We start from the raw sequence: 20,328 nt of genomic DNA, 5'->3' as shown, positions 1-20,328 counted from the left end.
TGTACAAGGATGTTCAAAAAAGGTTGCATGATATAATCCTAGATTTTTCTTATACTAAACTAATAAAGCTATCCACCATATATGTCTATTCATTGTGTCATTTTATGTTTTATCTCTGGTTAAAGGGTTTAAACTTTTATTTATTACCCCCCAAAATATGCCTAAAGTTGTTAAATCACAAGTCAATTTCTGGCATCCTCTTCCTTGGCAATCAATAATTTAATGGTAAAATGGTCAAATGGTCCAGAGTTTCTATCATTTTCACAACACCAACAACTTCCTTGTTGGGTATAATTAGGCCCAGAAGAGTGGTTATATTTATTTCTTTTATTTTCCCCAATTCAGCATAGTAAAAAGAGAATTGGACTTAAGAGAATAGAGACTTGCATTTAAATAACACCTAACAGACATAAGCTAACTAACTGTGTGAATCTGAATAAGCTAAAAATCAGAATCTCAGTTTCAGGGGCAGCTAGGTGGCGCAGTGGATAGAGCACTGGCCCTGGAGTCAGGAGTACTTGAGTTCAAATTCCGGCTCAGACACTTAATAGTTACCTAGCTGTGTGGCCTTGGGCAAGCCACTTAACCCCATTGCCTTGCAAAAAAAGAAAAAAAAGAAAAGAAAAGAATCTGTTTCAGAACCTATCAAAAGGGAACAATATTACTGATACTACTTATTTTACACGGTATTACTAAAAAGAAAATACTTGGCAAAGCTTAAAGTTATATAACAACATTACAGTTATTATTATGTATTAATTATAATGATGTAATTATCAGTATCATTCCTTACAGACACTGACTGTCAAATATTGTCAAAGTTCAGAAAGAGTTTAGAATTAAGAATGTTTTTTTGCTAGGAACAAAAAAAAATTCCTTTGAGAATTACTTCTGAATATGGGCTTGGCATCTATTTTCTTTGTACAAAAAAAAAAAAATCTTGACAAAGAATAGTTAAAGGGGAATTAAGCCCAAAATTGCTCAGATAGTGAAAAGATTTATATGTCCTAAACAAATCTATCATAGATGAATTATACTCTTAAAGATGCTGCAAATATGATTACTTAACTGTTATTTATCATCTTCAAGGTATGAGGTGAATAGAAAAAAGGCTAAGAGACCAAAAGCAGGCAAATATAACAATTTTCCCAAAAAAGAGAGGATGGAATAGATGGAACTATATAGCCTTAGAGACCTTAAAATTTTCTAGGGGAATTGTAAAAATTAATCACTAAGCATTTACTGAATGCTTAGTATATTCCAAACAACATGCTATATAATGAGGGTACCAAGAAAAGTAAAAACCATTCATAATGCTCAATATAACAGACTGCTAAGCAGGGGGCAATAAACCCCAAAACTAGAGTGATATCTGAGTAAGGTGAGCAACAAGAGTTATGAACAAGAAATACCATGGCAAAAGAAAACTACCAAGATTTGGCAACTGAATGTCTATGTGGGGTTAGGTGAAAAGACTGAAGAGTAGAAACAAAGGGGGCTGCTAGGTGGCACAGTGGATAGAGAACCAACCCTGGAGTCAAGAGGACCCAAGTTCAAATCCATCCTCAGACACTTAATATTTATGAAGCTGTGTGACCTTAGGCAAGTCAACTTAACCCCATTGCCTTGCAACCCCCCCAAAAAAAATAGTAGAGACAAGGATGACACTGACAATAGTATTTATCATAGTAAAAGGAAAGGTTCAGAAAATGTTTGATGGGGAGAGGCAGAACAATGAGTTGCTCAGGAAATACTGAATATGAAATACCTGAGAAATATCCATTTCTAAATGTCTAATAGACATTCAATAAAGATCAGGCTGGCTATAGATCTGGGAATAATGATCATTAAAAAAGCAAATCTAAGGGGTGGCTAGGTGATGTAGTGGATAGAGCAACAGCCCTGGAGTCAAGAGTACCTGAGATCAAATCCGGCCTCAGACACTTAATAATTACCTAGCTGTGTGGCCTTGGGCAAGCTACTTAACCCCATTGCGCCTTGCAAAAACTTAAAAAAAAAAGCAAATCTACCCAACTACTTTTTTGACATCTATTTTCTTTGCCTAAAAATTGACAAAGAACAGTTAAAGGGGAATTAAGTCCAAAATTGCTCAGATAGTGAAAAGATTTATATGTCCTAAATAGATGAAGCTGGGAGCTAAAGAAACTACCAAGCAAGGGGGAATATGGAGTGAAAAGAGAAGAGGGCCCAGGACAGAACTTTAGAGGATATGTACAATCAATAGATATGAACTGAATGAAGCATACAGCAAAGGAGACATAGGAGTGTTGTGAAAAACCAGGAAATGTTAATTTTATAGGTTAGTTATATAAGGAGTGAGTATGGTTTCATTAATAAGAATTCATGTCATTTCCTATTTTTAATAGTTAATAGAATGGCAGAACAGGATAATAATAATGCTGTAGTCATAGCATATTTGGAATTTAATAAAGTAACTGATCAAAAAAAAAACTATTACAGTCTCTTTATAATGAGATGAAGCCAAAAAAATATATTTATTTCAGTAAAGTAAGGTGAATTTATAAATGACTGAAAAACTATCCAAAATAATGTCACCCTTGAGAGAAATCTAAAGGGGTAGCTAGGTGGTGCAGTGGATAGAGCACAGGCAGCCCTGGAGTCAGGGGGACTCAGGAGGACCTGACTTAAAATCTGACCTCAGACACTTAATAATTGCCTAGCCATGTGACCTTAGGCAAGTCACTTAATCCCACTGCCTTAAATAATTTTTTTAAAAAAAGAGAAACCTCAAGGCATGATATCCTGTCCCTATGATGCTCATTTTTATTAATGTTTTACATAAAGATAAAAGTGCAATATTTCTTAAATCAGAGACTGGATCTAAAGATATAGATAGTCCACATCAAAGACCATGAAATTTAAACAGAGTAAAGATCCTTTTCTGAAGGTCAAAAATTCAACTGTACAAACACTGGTCAAGGGTTATATGGCCAGAAAAAGTTCATGTTAAAAATACTTTGAGGATAAAGGAGTTGGCAAGTTGACAAAATAGAGACTAAAATGGAACACAATACCAATTTTCCCCTTTAGCTCTAATTCTGCTTTCACAGAATGACTAATATGGAAATATCTAACAATATTGTACATTATCATCTATATCAGATTACTTGCTGTCCTAGGGTGTAGAGAGGGAGTGGTAGAAGGGAGAAAACTTTACAAAAATGATTGTGAAATTATCTTTACACATAATTGGAAAAATAAATTAAAATATATATATATAAATAAAATAAAATGAGAAAAACATTTTTTTAAAAAAGAATACCAAAAGTAATGCTGAGATGAAGATAGGTAATAGTCCCACTGGGACACAAATTTTTGCTTGTGACTGTCAATGAAACTTTTTCTGGGTCCCCATATGGAAATATGTCAATATAATCTGAACCTTTTTGTGAAAATTTAAGAAATACTGACTCCTGATGTTCAGACTAATTTTAAATCCAAAAAAGGAAGCATAGTACTATATTAAAAATACTGGATTTAGGATCAGGAGCCCATCCTGGGTTCAAATTCTAGCTCTTCTGCTTAGTTGTATAATCTTGATCAAGTCACTTAACCTCTCAATGACTCATTTCCTCTGGAGGACTGAACTAGATGTTCCCTGAGAATTCTTATAACACAAAAACCAGTTATCCCAATGATGCTATTTACATTTTCCACATTAGAAACAAAGTCAGGTGAACAAAATCATTAAGACTCTGCTGACATCTAGTGGTCATATTGTTTGATTCTTATCTCAAACAAGTCTCCAAAAATGGTCAATGTAAAGTAATGACATTTATAATTTTTATTTTTTAATAAATGGAGTATAAGTTATAACTGCTCCTAATATTATCCTTCTAATATAGGGCTCCTCACACCTATGATGAATTCATTTGAGTAACAAAGTTTGCTCAAAAAAAAATAAAAAATAAAGCAAAAATTTTAATTACTCAAGGATTCTATTAAATATACCCAAGAAGGGGTGGCTAGGTGGCACAGTGGATAGAGCACATGCCCTAAGTCAGGAGTACCTGAGTTCAAATCCAGCCTCAGACACTTAATAATTACCTAGCTGTGTGGTCTTGGGCAAGTCATTTAACCCCATTGCCTTGCAAAAACTAAAAAACTAAACACTAAAAATAAAATAAATATACCCAAGGATATTTTCTATACAAAGTGAAATGAAAGGGGCCACTAGGCAGCGCAGTGGATAGAGCATTGGCCCTGAAGTCAGAAGGACCTGAGTTCAAATCCGACCTCAGACACTTAATAATTGCCTAGCTATGCGACTCTGGCCAAGTCACTTAATCCCATTGCCTTAAATAAATAAAACTTTTTAAAAATAAAAAAAAATGAAAAAGCAGCAAAATATGTAAAATTGAGTTTAAGTTGGCAGTCCATGGCCCTTTAGATCAAAATCAAGAATTAACTGTTATTAAATAACAAAATGAGACACTTAAAAATCTCTAGTTTTTATTTTGAATTTTTATAGGATGGATTATAATGTGTATTACTTTAAAACAAAACTACCTTAAGAACCTCCCAAATAATATCAGACCAAAGGATCTTTACTAATCTGTTTATACAAAAAACTGAAGGAATTGTTTTTTTTTAAAGATTTTTCAAGGCAATGGGGTTAAGTGGCTTGCCCAAGGCCACATGGATAGGTAATTATTAAGTGAAGTTGGATTTGAACCCAGGTATTCCTGACTCCAAGGCCACTGCGCCACCTAGCCGCCCCTTTTTTTTCTTTTTAAAAAATATATCAGGTACTCGCAGAATAAGAGATATTCAAAAGGTTATTTCATCATTTCCTTTGCCTTGGTGAACAACTATTTTAAAAAAAAACTCACAAGATTGTTATTTGGTTTGAGGGAATGAGTCAGCCTAGAACTATAGTACCCTAGACTCTTACAGTTGACTCTTAAGCAAAAAAAAAAAAAAAAAAAAGTCATCAATATTCAACAATACTAAAAAAATTCACATGAAGATGATCAACAAATAATAGCAAACATTTGGAATTATAACATGTAAACTATACTGAATATATATGTCTGTCAATAGAATATGATGTGCACTGAAGATGTAACTAGAATAAGAAATATTTTGCGGAGTTGATAATACATAAGAGGAACCATTGATATAAACCCCTTAGATTCACTTGGCTAACATCTCAATAACTTATAAAAAATAGTTAAATAGATAACAGATTAATAGTTAATAGATAAAAAGAATATATATCCTATAAAGATGAAGAATATGGACCTAAAATAAAAATACATTCTCAGAAGATTTCATAATGATCTCCTTCAGAGAATCACAGAAACTTTTAATTAGAAGAAAACTATCTAGTTCAATCCTCTCAATGCAAAGAAAATAAAGAAAAAGAAACCTAAAAGTTATGACCTTCCCCAATCATCAAATAGCTATTTAATAGGTGAACCCTAAACTAGAACCCAGAGATCCTGATTTTATTTCCTGTACTTTTTCTCATTTCATCCTATTACAATTCAGAAAAGTTGTTGAATATATTCTTTGATCTTTTACTTTTTAAGCAGCAAAAGACTTAAATCTACATGAATACTGAAATTATGTACTGAATTTTGGACCCAATTTTCTTAAAAATATCAATTATTGGTAAACTAAATTAAATATTCCCCACAAATAGCATTTTTCATGGAAATAACTGTCATGACAATCATTTTTAAAACATTTTACTTCTGTATGTGTGTTTTTGCCCCCCCAATACTTTTTAAAACTCAATGAAACTGATTTCTTACCTTTTACATGGATACACAAACACAAATTAACAAAATGTTCTGTTGATATATAGTTTTTAAAATGGTTTATACAGTTTAAGACTTTATCTTTTTACCATTTAGTGATAAGTGATATGGGCTGTGATGATATTAAAAGGTAGATGCTAAATTAAATATTTTGCATATACATATATATATATATATATATATATATATATATATATATACACACACACACACAAATAATTATCATGGGCATGTTCCACTATTATATTATTTCATGATGATATGAAATGTCATTAATATTATCTAATTAAATTCCATTACAAAGCTATGACAACTACTACTGGTCTGATAAATCCTTCCTAATGTCATTGGTCTGGACAAATAACAACAACTTAAGATGTAGTTAAAGATAATCCATACAACATTACCTAAAATGAACATTCTCCCTTTTTATACCCACAATGTAGCTTCAATTAATATTTTATATTAATGGAAACAATGAACATGTAGAATGTGCCTATAAATATAGGCATATCTATTTATATAAAAAAAATTCTACTGATAACTAGCAAGACCAGTCTTCAGAAAGCAATGGCAGAACTGACAGCTACAAAACCACATGTAAAAAGAGAACCAACAAAAACTGTCCAGTGTATATTTGAGCCACGAAAATGTTCATCTCCAAAAAAAATCCTGTATTGTTGACTGAATTTCACATAAGAATTTTTCAATTTGAAAGGGTTCTTGCTCTTTAAAGACAAAAATAAACTATTCAGTTACATGTATAAATAAATTCATGTTTTAAGAAGTTCCTTAAACCATTAATATGAAAACATATACTTTATACTATTTATTGAGCTCATATTGACAAAAGGTATTATAATAAATTCATTCATCTTTCTATTCTTTTAAGCACTTAAGACCCAGTTACAACCTTCAAGAAATGTATAAGCTAGTAAGAAGACATTTAAATACCAGACCATGATATAAGAGCCACTGTTTTTAAATATAATACAAAATTTTACTGATATTTTCTACTCTTTTTAGACGGCTAAATAAAACTTTGTCACTGTGAAAATAATATTAGCAATATGCACTTTTAATTACCAAAAATTATCATGTGAAAAATGGAAAATGAGATTCACATATCCTTTTCAGCTTCTATCTCAAGTTAGGAAAGGTAATGATCAAATGTCTGTATGAATAAACTGGCTAGCTCTTTCTATGAATGTCTTTTCAGGAGGATTCCTGAGAACATCTGGTGGCAACAAGTATTATACTTCAGGTTTTAGAAGAGACTTCATCCAGTTATATTGAACAATATAACTAAGAAACTTCCACTATTTACCTTTAATGAAAATAGATAACTACAAAATCCAGTTTACAAAATAAAGTACTTGAACACCCCACCTTTGAATGAGACAAAAAGCATCACAGGAACTAAGAGCATTCATATAATAGTACAGTTTCACTAAGATTCCCATGGAAGGAATGTCAAGCCTTAATTATCTACAAAAACCAAATTAAACCAATATATTAGTACATTTGGTTTTCTAAATGTTCAAAATATGACTTTTATATCAATCACCAAATTATTATGTTATGCAGGTTAATTTATATGGAGACTTTATTACAAGATCAATTTATACAGAAAATGAATTGGAATTTTCCCCTTAACCATAAACAAACCTTTAGTACAGACCACAAGACAAAGAATTAGTTATTTAAGTCACTTAAGCCTGATTGCCTCACATCCAGGACTAACTCCAGTTGTCCTGACCCATATCTGCCAGACTCAGATGGCTCTGGAGGAGAAAGCGAGGCTAGCAACTTAATACAGCCTCCCACCCTCTCTACCACAAATCCAATTCATGCGTTTATCATGGTATCACCTCCCTGATGTCATGGTCTTCTTCGAAAATGAAGGACAAAAAAAAAAAAAAAAGATTAAACAAAAACTTCACAATCAAACCAGAAGATTCAATCAAACCTTACCACTTTTTTAAAATCATCTTCAGCTTCATCAAGCTTTCCTTGTTTAAGCAGTAAATGACCTCTCTGTAATCGTGCCTAGGAAAAAAGAAAATAACTTAAATATTATGAATTTCTAAATTCTTATTAAATTCTGTATGGCTTCAGGATAGAAGGATGGTAGCACTGGAAAAAGTTTTATTATTTTCCCCAAAATAAATAATGAAATAAAATTAACGTTGAGATTATTTTTTTTCTTTAACTACCTTTTGTCTAGGTTCTGAAGGTGTCCATGACTCATAAATCTAGAACTAGCAGATAAAATTTCTTCTGATGTTTAGAAAATATTCTTCCATACTTCAACTCTTCACTTCTACAGAATAGCTATATATTACAGCATTTTTAAAAGTTCTAGAAATATGCATTTCTGAAATACCCCAATAAGAATTCTAATACAGACTTCCAGATTAACCACAGAATCGATCTCCTTTGACAGATGACTATAAAAAACACAAAGTTAAAGTTCTCTGAAAATGTTAAGTAATATAGCCATCTAGGATTATCCTTGACACCTCATTTACCCCCCCCCCCAAACCCCCTGTATCCAATCACAGTTATATCATGTAGATTCCACCTGGCATAATATGTCTTGTATCCATCATCACCTTTGCCTGGAATACTAAAATAGTCTCCTAACTGGTCTTCTGGCTTTAAGCTTCTCTTGACTCCTGACTCTCCTCCTCAGAGCTACCAAAGGGATTTTATATTTTTTTTCATATGACACGTATTGGAGATATGTACTCAAAAATCTTCTCACTGATGGAATACATAATACAAAAAGTTCACAGATTATTGTCTCACATAACTATATATAATTCTGGGCTACAGTAGGCTTTTTCCTCTAAATGAGATAAATTGAAAAGATAAATTTGTTACTATGATTCATATGCTTTTCAGAGTTTTATATTATTTATTAACTTAAATTACTTGGTGTGGTTGGGGGTTTTTTTGTCTTAACACTTTATAAAGGAAATGTGTAAAAAGATACAAAACCTCTTTAGTCTAAATAAAACTATCAAACACCACTTGATATTGTTTTATGATTTATTAATGTCTTTTGATTTCTGACTGTCATTCATTTGTAATGATAGTACTTCAGTCATTTTTTTTTACAGTAATTCTCTATTCTTTATGAGTCACAGTTTCTTCTAAAAGATGAACTAAAAATCTTTTCCTTTTTCTCCTGGCTTTGGATTCAACCAGTTTTCACCACCCTCCTTCACTCTTCCATAACTCCTTGAGACATTTATTCATATGCTGCTGGATACACTAGAAATGGAAATGAGTATGGCAGCCTCATCTATCATTCCTTAGGTCCTCAAGATTTCTCCTAAATTGTTCTAATTCTTTCCACTACTAACAACAATTTTGAAATATCAAAGCATTTGGTACATGCAGATTCTTAAATTCCCTTAAAAAAAAAAGTATATAAAGAGGGTAGTTCAGAAAAGACCCTGACCAGGATAACCCTAAAAACCATACTGGCTGGGCTTCAGACATTAGGACTACTTCCTCATAACTGGTCAACTGGGAAGGGGAAGGTCAGAATAATGGCCTTTTGTTTGAAGAACATACTTTTATTTTAGTCAGAGTAAACAAAGTAAAACAGTTCAGTCCTTAGAAAAATGGGAAGGAGCACATGCTCCCCCCTCCTCCCAACTATTCTAGCCCAGGTAGTCCTGGACCTCAGAGTCTGAAGAGCTTTTCTACCTTTGTTTCATTTTTAGAGCACAGTTCAGAGACAAGAGTTGTTAAGAAGGGAATTTGCATGTCCAAAATCTGGTAATAATAAGGGTATTGAGGAATTATTAAATTTGACTGTTAAAATGCCAGTCTCTTAAAAGAAGGTTCCTCATCAATAATGTAAAGAATAAGTATCACTCTGCAATTAAGAAAACTGAAGAAATTCGGGGGTGGGGTGGGGGTGGGGAGAACAAAAATATAGACCCAGCCAAAATATTTTTGTTAAGTTGCTCAGGCAATACAGAACAATTTATTCAGCAAATCCTCAATGTATCTTGACCTTCTGAGTCTATTGGGCTATTTGAGTGCTTTATGTACTTTATCTTTATCTAGACTACAAAAAAAGGCATTTATTAAGTACTATGTGTCAAGTACTAAATACAAGCAAGGAAAACACTTTTGTCCTTAAAGCTCGCATATATATATATATATGTATATATATATATATATGATCTAACAGAGGAAAAGAGTGACTAAAATAAAAATATGCTCTCCAGATAAAAATCCATTATTCTGACCTTCCCCTTTCCAGCTGACCAGTCATGAGGAAGCAGACCTAACATCTGAAGCCCAGCCTGTATGGTTCTTCCTGATCAGGGGAAAAGAAAGAGAAGTCAATCAATCAGTGATGACTGAAATAAGAAGGCAATTGATTGACATAACCTTTCCAGGAATGGTAGAATTTATTCAATTACTATTCTCAAAGACAAAGTGGGAAAGGAGGAAGAAGAGAAGGAAAACAGGACACACACATTCGTGTGACACAGAGATGCTCAGGAAGTGACAAGCAAGATAAAATGAAAGTTCATCTAGGAGTAAGAGCTGGAGCCTAAGACAGATATCAGGTGGCAAAAAAAAAGCAACTCATATAAGGTACATCAAGTAGTTTTACATAGGAGGTAGGGATGTTTTTACACACTTCTAGGTAAACCTAGTAACAAACCCTCTGGAAGTTTCTTCTGAGTAAAATTCTGTGATGGGTAATATCCTTTCCCACCCCCACTTCCCCAAAATGAATTCAATCCAAATAAATTTGGGGAGATAGAGAAGAGTCAGGGTTAACAAATTTTTCAATTCAACAGCAAAATAACTGCCAGCATCTGACAAATTTTCTCCTCTCAAGTGGGCATTTTTTAAAAACTAGGTCTTTATATCACAGATCTAGATAACAGAATAGATATCATTCATTTTATAATGTGAAAAGAATAAAGTTAAGTGATATGAATATAACTACATCTTATTTGAAATTTTGAATTGTATCCACTTCATTATGATTCAAACTCTAAAAATTTCCTCAGAGAATCTTACAAACACAAAAGTATTATGGTGACAAATTATGAAAAGTAAAAAATAATATAAATAGAGGAAGGTTTAAAAAAATAGGAATCTTTGAAACAGAGTTGCTTGGCAAGAAATTGCTTGTTCAGTCTTAAGCTTCTTATAATACAGTTAAGATAATACAACCTAATACTATCACTGAATGTTACATTCAGAATTTTTTGTAATACATAAAAAAGATAAAAAAGCTTTCATTTTCTTAACAAAAACAGGCATGCACTTACTGCTGTAAAATCAGTCTTCAATTCAACCACTTTACTTAGATCAGGAATCGCTGCTTTAGATTTGCCCATGGCTAAGTAAACAGTAGCTCTTCGATAATAAGCAATGTAGTTGTCTGGATCACCATCTACAAATAAATATAATATAAAATCAATTAACTTATTTCACAGCAAATTTATTCTACAATAAAAACTGAGCAACTAGAATTTTAAATACTAAGATATAGAATGAGTAGAATCACACAGTAGGACCAAGACAAGTTAATTTAAAAATTTCACTTCAGTTAAATCTCATTACAATGGAGATAATACTACTTCTTTCTTGGGGGGGGGGGGGTGTTACAATTTTCACTTAAGTAATGCTTAATAAGTCACTGGCAATATGTGTTATAATATGCTATAATAACAGAATAGTCAACTAGAGTAAAGCATTTAACAAATTTAAGGTTTGCCTTTTCTAATATGTGATTTTGCTCTACAGAGAAAGACAACAAAATGACCATAAACTAAAATTACTATTATGTGGATAAACAAGAAAGGGAAAGCAAAGAACTAGACATCTAAATGATCCGCTATTGGTACAGTTAAGGGTCCTTCCAGCATCAGAGTCAATAAACATCTATAATGTGTCTAATACATGTCAAGCACTAGTCTAAGAACTGAGGATAAGAGCAAAGGCATAAAATAGTCTCTGACCCAATCTAATGGGTTAAGACAACACAGAGAAAAAAAATTCAAAAGGGAAAGCCTTTGAGGAGTCAGGAAGAATACCCAAAACAGGATAAAAAGCCTTGCAGTTGGGAAGGAAATGGTCTAAGAGGCTGAGAAATTCATAGTTAATTTTCTCTTGCAGAAATATGAATTTCTAGAGAAAAGGAGTCAAGTGAGAAAAGATGAAACTATATCCCAGAAAGTTCTCCTTATATAGTGGAGGATCAAGAAGAAAGACTCCAATGTCCACCCTCCTCATATTCTCTCTAATAAGAAGGAAGAGTGCTCTTCTAAACAGTTGTAGTGATTGTAAATAAAAGTTGACAGTTAAAAGAAGTGTCTTCTTAAAACAGTTTGAATAATGTATATTATAGAGATTATTCAATTGAGAAAGAAAGCACTTCTATAGCATCATAATTAAATTGCTTTTCCTTTTATTAACCCTGTAGTATTCTCAAATAATTTGCAGGTAGGCACATCCTACTTCTACAAGGGGAAGAAAACTCTTATTAAACACTTAGCAAATATTGTTCTTTTTTCAAGAGCTTTGTTGCAATGTTCAATTGAAATAAAACAAACAATTTCTTTTTAGTAAGGTCTTCACTGTATATTGTTTACTAAATACTACACAATGCTATGGCTGTCTATAAAATCAAAGCCTTAACTTGATGAAATTGAGTTATTTTCAGTTCCACCAAAATAATGGGTTATCAAAACTATCTGTTAATGCATTATTACAAAGTCATGATAAAAGTAACTTTGGAATGTTTTGGAGTAAATTTATATTATAAAGGCAAATAAATGTAAGAAGAGAGACATATTTAAGTGCTGATAGTTTTAATTCTGCTATTCCTTTTTCTACAGAATCAGGGAATTTAGAGCTAGAATTAACTGAAAAAAATCAAAGAAAATATTCTAAAACAAATTTAAAGACATTCTTCTTCAAAAGGTTACAAAGTCTGAGCAATCAGAACGAGCTGAGAGATCCTGTCAATTTTCTAACCTCTCTATTTCTCAATTCCAAAAGTGTTAACTGAATATAAAGTAAAAATGTTCCTTCGTTTTTGTTGCAATGCAACTAAAACTAATTATGTTACTGGTGTCCTAACATTTCAAAACCTAAAACAAACACACATAAACACACAAGGTGCTATCTATTCAAATTCAAGGTCTCCAAATCTGAATTATAACTTTTACCAATGATGTACTTTGAATAAACATTTTATATTTTAATCTCTCTCTTCAATGATAGATGCTCCTGTTTCTTAAGATTTTTTTTAAATCTGATACCTATAGCTTGCATAATCAAAGATCAAAGATATTTTCCAATCATTCCTTTCTCACTTTGAGGTCTAATCTGGAACTATACATGTACTAAGTACAAAAGTTGTAAAAAACTAAACCTATAAAATCTTGGAAAACTAAAAATATTATCTTAAAATGTACCCATACTCAAAGAGTACATTTTCATAAAAATAAATTGCTGAGAGAACGTAAAGCTCATACAAAACATCAACTTAAACTACAATCAAATCAGCTATTTGCTGATTTGCTGATTTATTTCAATATCAATTTGCAATCAAGGGAGGAAGTGCCAGAAAAGAAGGGGGGGGGGTCCATTTATTTGTTTGAAAACAATAGAATCTCATTATCCCAGTCCCTTCTGAGTGGCAAAAACAAAAATCTTCTAGACAACATGCCTGACAAGTAATTGGCCACCCCTTGATTAAAGAGTTCTAGTAAAGGAGAACTCACTACCTATTGAAGCAGGCCATTTTTACTTTTGGATAACTCTATTAGGAAATTTTTCCTTAAAATAAAATTCGTTTCTTCCAAACTTCCACTCACTGCTCCTATTTCTGGGATCATGCACATCAAATCTAATCCCTCTCTCAAGACAAATTCTAAATACTTAAAAATCTTTCACTATCCTATTTCTCTTTCAGGCTGACTATGCCTATTCCTTCAGGTCATCATCATATGATGATCACCCTTTTCTGAATGTCATCCAACTAAAATATGCAATTCAATACTCCATGTAATACTTTAAATGTGTTCAGACGAAGACTGAACCATAGTGAAGGCCATCTGATAGCATAATGGAAAGAGCACCAGCTCTGAAGTAAGTATTCTCGAAGTAAGCTAATGTACTAACACTCAAGGTAACTGAGGCAATGAATAAGTAAGTTTTAACCTCCCTGGGGTTCAGTTATCAACTATAAAAAAATGCAAGTGTTGGATCTGATAGCCTCTAAGGGTCTCTTTTGGCTCTAAATCTATGATTCTTGTACTAAATACTTTATGGGGCTATTTATTGTAAATAAAAATATTTTGGGAAAATTAAAAAGCTGATCAAATGAATTACTAAATCAATTTGCTAAATTTAAAAAGTTATATAAATGTCAGTAATTACTTCTCCTTCACTTTTTTCTTTTTAAGAAACTGCCCTTTTTGGTTTCTGCACAAATGCTCAACTACAAAACATTCTATTAGCAGCCTAAATCAATCTGGCTAATAATCAGTTTTCAAAACTACAACTAAGTCCTTTGAAAATATGTACTACTTCATAACTCTACTAACTATAAATATTTGAGAGATATTTCTAGTTCTTAAGATCTATAAATTATTTATAAGCTCAATTTTTATGATTTACAGCATTATATAACTTTTGTCAATAGGCTATCAGTATATTTTAATTTCATATCACCAATATTTCTCCTAAATTTTCTTTTTTTTAACCCTCCCAGGTCACCATCCAGTACAACAAAGAATTTTCTTTAAAGGAAGAAACGGAAGAAAAAATATTCTGTAAAAAAAAAAAAACAAACAAAAAAGCAAAAAAAATTTGATATTCTATGCAATGTTTCCCATCTGTGGACCTCCACCCCTGCAAAACAACTACAATGAGATATCTTGGAGCTTTTTGAAGGGAAGAGAAGTTCTAATCAATATTAGAACATTTCTCAGGAAAAATCAAATAGGGGAAAGTGTCATTCCTTTCCCTGCTCCACTATCCTTATCTCTCGTTTTAAGGAAATAAGTTAAGAAGAAAGTTAATTGCAAATACAAAAGACATCTTACACATACACATACACACACACACACACACACACACACACACACACACACACCCCACACACAAAAAGAAAATGGGAAAGTTAATTTGGGAGAATGTCAGTAACAAATAGAAAGCAAAAATAGGAAAAATGTGAAATAAGCCTGGAAGGGTAGACTAGGAAGAAAGACACTATAAAGAGCTTTAAATTTATAAAAATGCACTAAAAAAATAGCTTGTTACAGAACCACAGGATTTGATATATGTGTAAAAATAGAATTGAATGCTTTGTATCAGGTAAAAACATATTAAAAAAATTTTAAGTTTGTTTAGGCCAGGGGCTGTTTCATTTTTGTTCATTCCTTGTACATATTAGCTGTTAAATATATGCTTAATTGTTTGAATCTAAAATACAAAAACCTCAACTTGGCATTTAATTGACAGGCAAATAAGATCAAATGAAGGATACTGAGCTGGGGCAACATGGTAACACATGCTTTAGGAAGATTATGGTCATCACTGAAAAGTAGATGAATTGAAAAAGGAGGCTTTTGCAACAGACCAAGAGAGAAATAATATGAATATGAACTATAGCCAATAGTCATCTGAGTATAGAGAAGTAAACAAACATGAAATATGTTACCAAGAAAGAATTAACAAGACTTAGCAACTGAGAGATACCAGCAAGGATCACTACATACAGTCAGAGATTTGGGTTGAAGTTATGCCTCTGACATTATCTTGGACAAGTTAGTTAAACTTCCATAAGTCTCAGTTTTCTCATCTATACTGAGATACCCTCCACTTTTAGAAACTATAATCCCAAATCTTCACCAGTGTGAGGGCAAAAGAAAAACTTGAACATGATTGTTGAACTTCAGCATCTGAAAGAATGGATGGGGGTGGGGGTGGAACCAAGATGGCGACAGGAGAGGATACTCTCTTAGGTGCTCTCTCTCTAATATTTCCAAACTTATAAAATTATGACTCTAACTAAATTTTGAAGAGACAGAACCTACAGAGGGATCCAGTGAGGCAATTCTCCAGCCCAAGGTAACCTGGAAAAGAATGAAAAGGCTCCACTCCACAGGGTGAGAGGGGCGGCCTGCCAGAGTGAAGGAACTTCAGCCTCCCGGAGGCAACCCCAGGGTGCTGGGAGCCGAGGCTCACAGCAGCGGGGGCAGTTTCCTGAGCTACACCCTGGGGAGCACTGGGCACTACTTGGAAGATCAGCAGAAGGGACCTCTGCCAAAGGGTGCCTGTGAAACCCAGCCCTCAGGGCACTGAGGGGGGGGGGGCAGCCCAGATCCAGGAAATGGAAGCAGGAGGAGCCCATAAGCAGGAACCCCCAGAAAACTCAGCCTTGAGTGCTCAGCCCACCTAAGGGAGGGGAGTAGAGAAAGACTACTGAGCTCTGTCCTCTGTACCTGGAACAAGATGCTGGGGCACTGAACACAATCAGATCCTGCTTGTAGTCTAGGCCCCCCCATAGAACAGCAGCCCCCACCCCAGCCCCATGGCTGAGGAGTGAGCTTGTGGTCATTCACAGAACAGGAGGGGAAGACAGAGCCTCACATTCGGAGATCCTTGTGTGTGTGTGGGGGGGGGAGAGATATTCCAATAATACTCAAAAGCTCAAGAAGCACCCCCAAACCAGGCACAGGCTGGGAAATGAGCAAAGGAACACCATTGAGAAATACTTTGCCTATGATCTCAAGAAGGATCAAAATACTCAATCTGAAGATGAGGAAGTACAAGCTCCTACATCTAAAGACTGCAAGAAATATAGAAGCTGGGCTCATGCTATGAGAAAGCTCAAAAAAGAATTTGAAAATCAAGTGAGGGGGGCGGCTAGGTGGCGTAGTGGATAAAGCACTGGCCTTGGAGTCAGGAGTACCTGGGTTCAAATCCGGTCTCAGACACTTAATAATTACCTAGCTGTGTGGCCTTGGGCAAGCCACTTAACCCCGTTTGCCTTGCAAAAACCTAAAAAAAAAAATCAAGTGAGGGAGATGAAAGAAAAATTGGGAAAATAAATGAGAGAGATGCAGGGAAAAACATGAAAAAGAAGTCAGCAGTTTAGTCAAGGAGATACAAAAAAATACTGAAGAAAATAACATGTTAAAAACCAGCATAGGTCAAATGGATAAAACAGTTCAAAAAGTTATTGAGGAAAAGAATACTTTAAAAAAGCAAAATTGGCCAAATGGAAAAAGAGATAAGAAAGCTCTCTGAGGAAAACAAATCCTTCAGATGTAGAATTCAACTAAGGGAAGCTGCTGGCTATACAAGAAGTCAAGACACAATACTTCAAAACCAAAAGAATGAAAAATTAGAAGAAAATGTGAAACATCACATTGGAAAAACAACTGATCTGGAAAACAGATACAGGAAAGATAATTTTAAAATTATTGGAATACCTGAAAGTCATGATCAGGAAAAGAGTCTTGAACTCAATTTTAAAGAATTACTACAGGGGTGGCTAGGTGGCGTAGTGGATAAAGCACCGGCCTTGGAGTCAGGAGTACCCGGGTTCAAATCTGGCCTCAGACACTTAATAATTACCTAGCTGTGTGGTCTTGGGCAAGCCACTTAACCCCATTTGCCTTGCAAAAACCTAAAAAAATAAAAATTAAAAAAAATAAAGAATTACTATGGGGCAGCTAGGTGGCGCAGTGGACAAAGCACCAGCCCTGGAGTCAGGAGTACCTGGGTTCAAATCCAGTCTCAGACACTTAATAATTACCTAGCTGTGTGGCCTTGGGCAAGCCACTTAACCCCATTTGCCTTGCAAAAACCTAAAAAAAAAAAAAAAAAAAAAAAAAAAGACTTACAGGAAAACTGCCCAGATATCCTAGAAGTAGAGGGCAAAATAGAAATGGAGAGAATCCACCAATCTCCCCAAGATTAAAAAAAAAAAAACAGGAATATTATAGCCAAGTTCAAGAACTCCCAAGTCAAAGAGAAAATATTACAAGCAGCCAGAAGGACACAATTCAAATATCATGGAGCTGCAGTCAGAATCACACAGGATTTAGCAGCAACTACATTAAGGGCTCACAAGGCTTGGAATATAATATTCCGGAAGACAAAAGAGCTCGGAATGCAACTGAGAATCAACTACCCAGCAAAACTGACCATCCTCTTCCAGGGAAAAAGATGGACTTTCAATGAACCAGGGGAATTTCAAATGTTCCTGCTGGAATGGCCAGAGCTGAACAGAAGATTTGGTCTTCAAATACAGGACTCAGGTGAAGTATAGAGTGGAGAAGGGGAAAATATGAGAGACTTAATGATGATGAACTACATGTATTCCTGCATAGAAAAATGATACTCATATGAACCTTCTCACTTAAAAGAGCAGGTAGAAGGAGCTTTTATAGATGAAGCACAGGAGAAAGCTGAATTTGAAGATACAGTGTAAAAATGCAGTCACTGGCTAAATGGGAAAGGTAATGGGAGAAAGAAAAAGGAGAGGTGGAATAGGCTAAGATATTTCATATAATAAGATTATTTTTTATTACAATGAGCTATTGCAATGATATGGAAGGGGGAAGGCAAGGGGGAATGAGGGAATCTTCGCTTTCATCAGAGGTGGCTAGGAGAGTAAACGGCATATGTACTCAATGGGGTAAAGACATCTGGAGTAAGAAGGAGGGGGGGGACAGGGAGAAGGGGGGTGATGTGAGTGATGGAGAGGATGGACCGTGGGGGGAGAGTGGTCAGATATAACACATTTTCTTTTTTACTTCTTGCAAGGGGCTGGGATTGGATGGCCTGTCCGGGACCATAGGGTGGTGGATGCTGGGCTAAGGAGTGGTAGGGGAGCTCGGGGCCTCTTGGCCCCAAGGCCAGGGATATGTCTGTTGTGCCACTCAGCTACCCTACAGCACATTTAAGAAGAGGGACAGAATGAAAGGAGAGAGAAAATATAGTATATGGTAGGGGGGAAGTACAAAAGGAGGGAGTTGAGATCAGCAATGGCAATGGTGGAAAAATATGGAAGTAGCTTTTTTGACAGACTTATCATAAAGAATGTGATCCTCCCACAACAGAGCTGGTGGTATTGGAACACAGACTGTAGCACATTTATTATTATAATTATAACTATAACTACAACTATTATTATTATCATTATCATTATTATTATTATTTGGGGGGTTACAGGGCAAATGGAGCTGGGTGGCTTGCCTGGGGCCGCACAGCTGGGTGATTGTTGGGTGTCTGAGGCCAGATTTGGACCCAGGTGCTCCTGGCTCCAGGGCTGGTGCTCTGTTCACTGTGCCACCTGGCTGCCCCTATCATTATCATAATCATAATTATTATCATTTTATTTTGGGGTTTTTTTGGTTGTTGTTTTTTTCAGGGCATTGGGGTTGGGATAGCTTGCCTGGGGTCACACAGCTGGGTGATTGTTGGGTGTCTGGGGCTGGATTTGGACTCAGGTGCTCCTGGCTCCAGCCAGTGCTCCATTCACTGCACCACCTGGCTGCACTTATTATTATTATTATTATTATTATTATTTCTCTTTCCTTTATCGCTCATGTGGGTCTATATTTTTTGGGGGAGGGGGTATTATGTTTACTCTTAAAGATAATTTAGTAATGTATAAGAAAACATCATTTGTACAAAAATAAGAATAAAAAAAACACAATCCTCAACACCAGAGGTATTTCTACTAAAGCAAATTAAGCTGTAATTGGTAAAGGTTTAATAATAAATAAATAAATAAATAAACACAAATAAATAAATAAATAAATAAATAGATGACTAGATAAAAATAAAAAATGCAATAAAATATAAACTAGTTAGAAGTTTTCTAAAAGAAAGAATGGATGGATGGATGGTGATGCCCTCACCAAAAACAGGTTAGTTTGGGAAAGAGGTGGGTTTAGAGTTGCAGGAGAAAGGAATGAGTTCTATTTAGTGTCAAAGAATTCCAATGGGTCTTTGGTGATATAGGACTAGAACTCAGAAAAAGTATTTGGGATGGATATGTAGCTCTAAAAGTCACCCATATAGGTAGATAACTAATAAATCCACCGAAAATGATCTAAAAAAAGAAAAGGATTGGGACGGGGGAGAGAATCTAAGAGGGACAGTCTTAGGCAAAACTCATGGTGAGAGACTGGGACATGGATAATAATTCCACATAAAAGCCTGAAAAGTAATGGTCAGGGACAAAAGAGAATTGAATTACTGATTTAGAGTGAAAGAGAGATCAAAGACCATTAGATTAAACACCCTTATTTTATAGATAAAGAAACTAAGATATAAAGAGGCTATGAGACTTGCAGTGTCTGGGTCAAGATTTGAACCTAGGTCCTAACTTTTAGGTCAGAGTCTAAATACAATAGAGAGGTTAAGAAGAATGAGAACTTAGAAAATATAAATACATTTTGAAATAAACAGAACTTTAGTAATCTTTGAGATAGCAATTTCA

General features: G+C 34.4%; 1 protein-coding gene across 2 annotated transcripts in view; it reads right to left on the bottom strand.

Annotated features, from left to right (window-relative positions):
* The window catches only part of DNAJC3 (DnaJ heat shock protein family (Hsp40) member C3), a 112,811-nt gene that overhangs the window by 48,952 nt on the left and 43,531 nt on the right, over positions 1–20,328 (bottom strand). For both annotated transcript variants that reach the window (XM_074191914.1, XM_074191913.1), the window contains exons 3-4: positions 11,123–11,247; positions 7,782–7,856 (exon numbers count right to left, since the gene is read on the bottom strand). In XM_074191914.1, the coding sequence (XP_074048015.1) occupies positions 7,782–7,856; positions 11,123–11,247 (200 nt within the window). The remainder of the gene's footprint in view (positions 1–7,781; positions 7,857–11,122; positions 11,248–20,328) is intronic.

The sequence above is a fragment of the Macrotis lagotis genome, chromosome 6 (genome assembly GCF_037893015.1).
Source record: "Macrotis lagotis isolate mMagLag1 chromosome 6, bilby.v1.9.chrom.fasta, whole genome shotgun sequence".
In the NCBI taxonomy this organism is placed as follows: Eukaryota; Metazoa; Chordata; class Mammalia; order Peramelemorphia; family Peramelidae; genus Macrotis; species Macrotis lagotis.
This window is presented reverse-complemented; position numbering and strand designations above follow the sequence as displayed.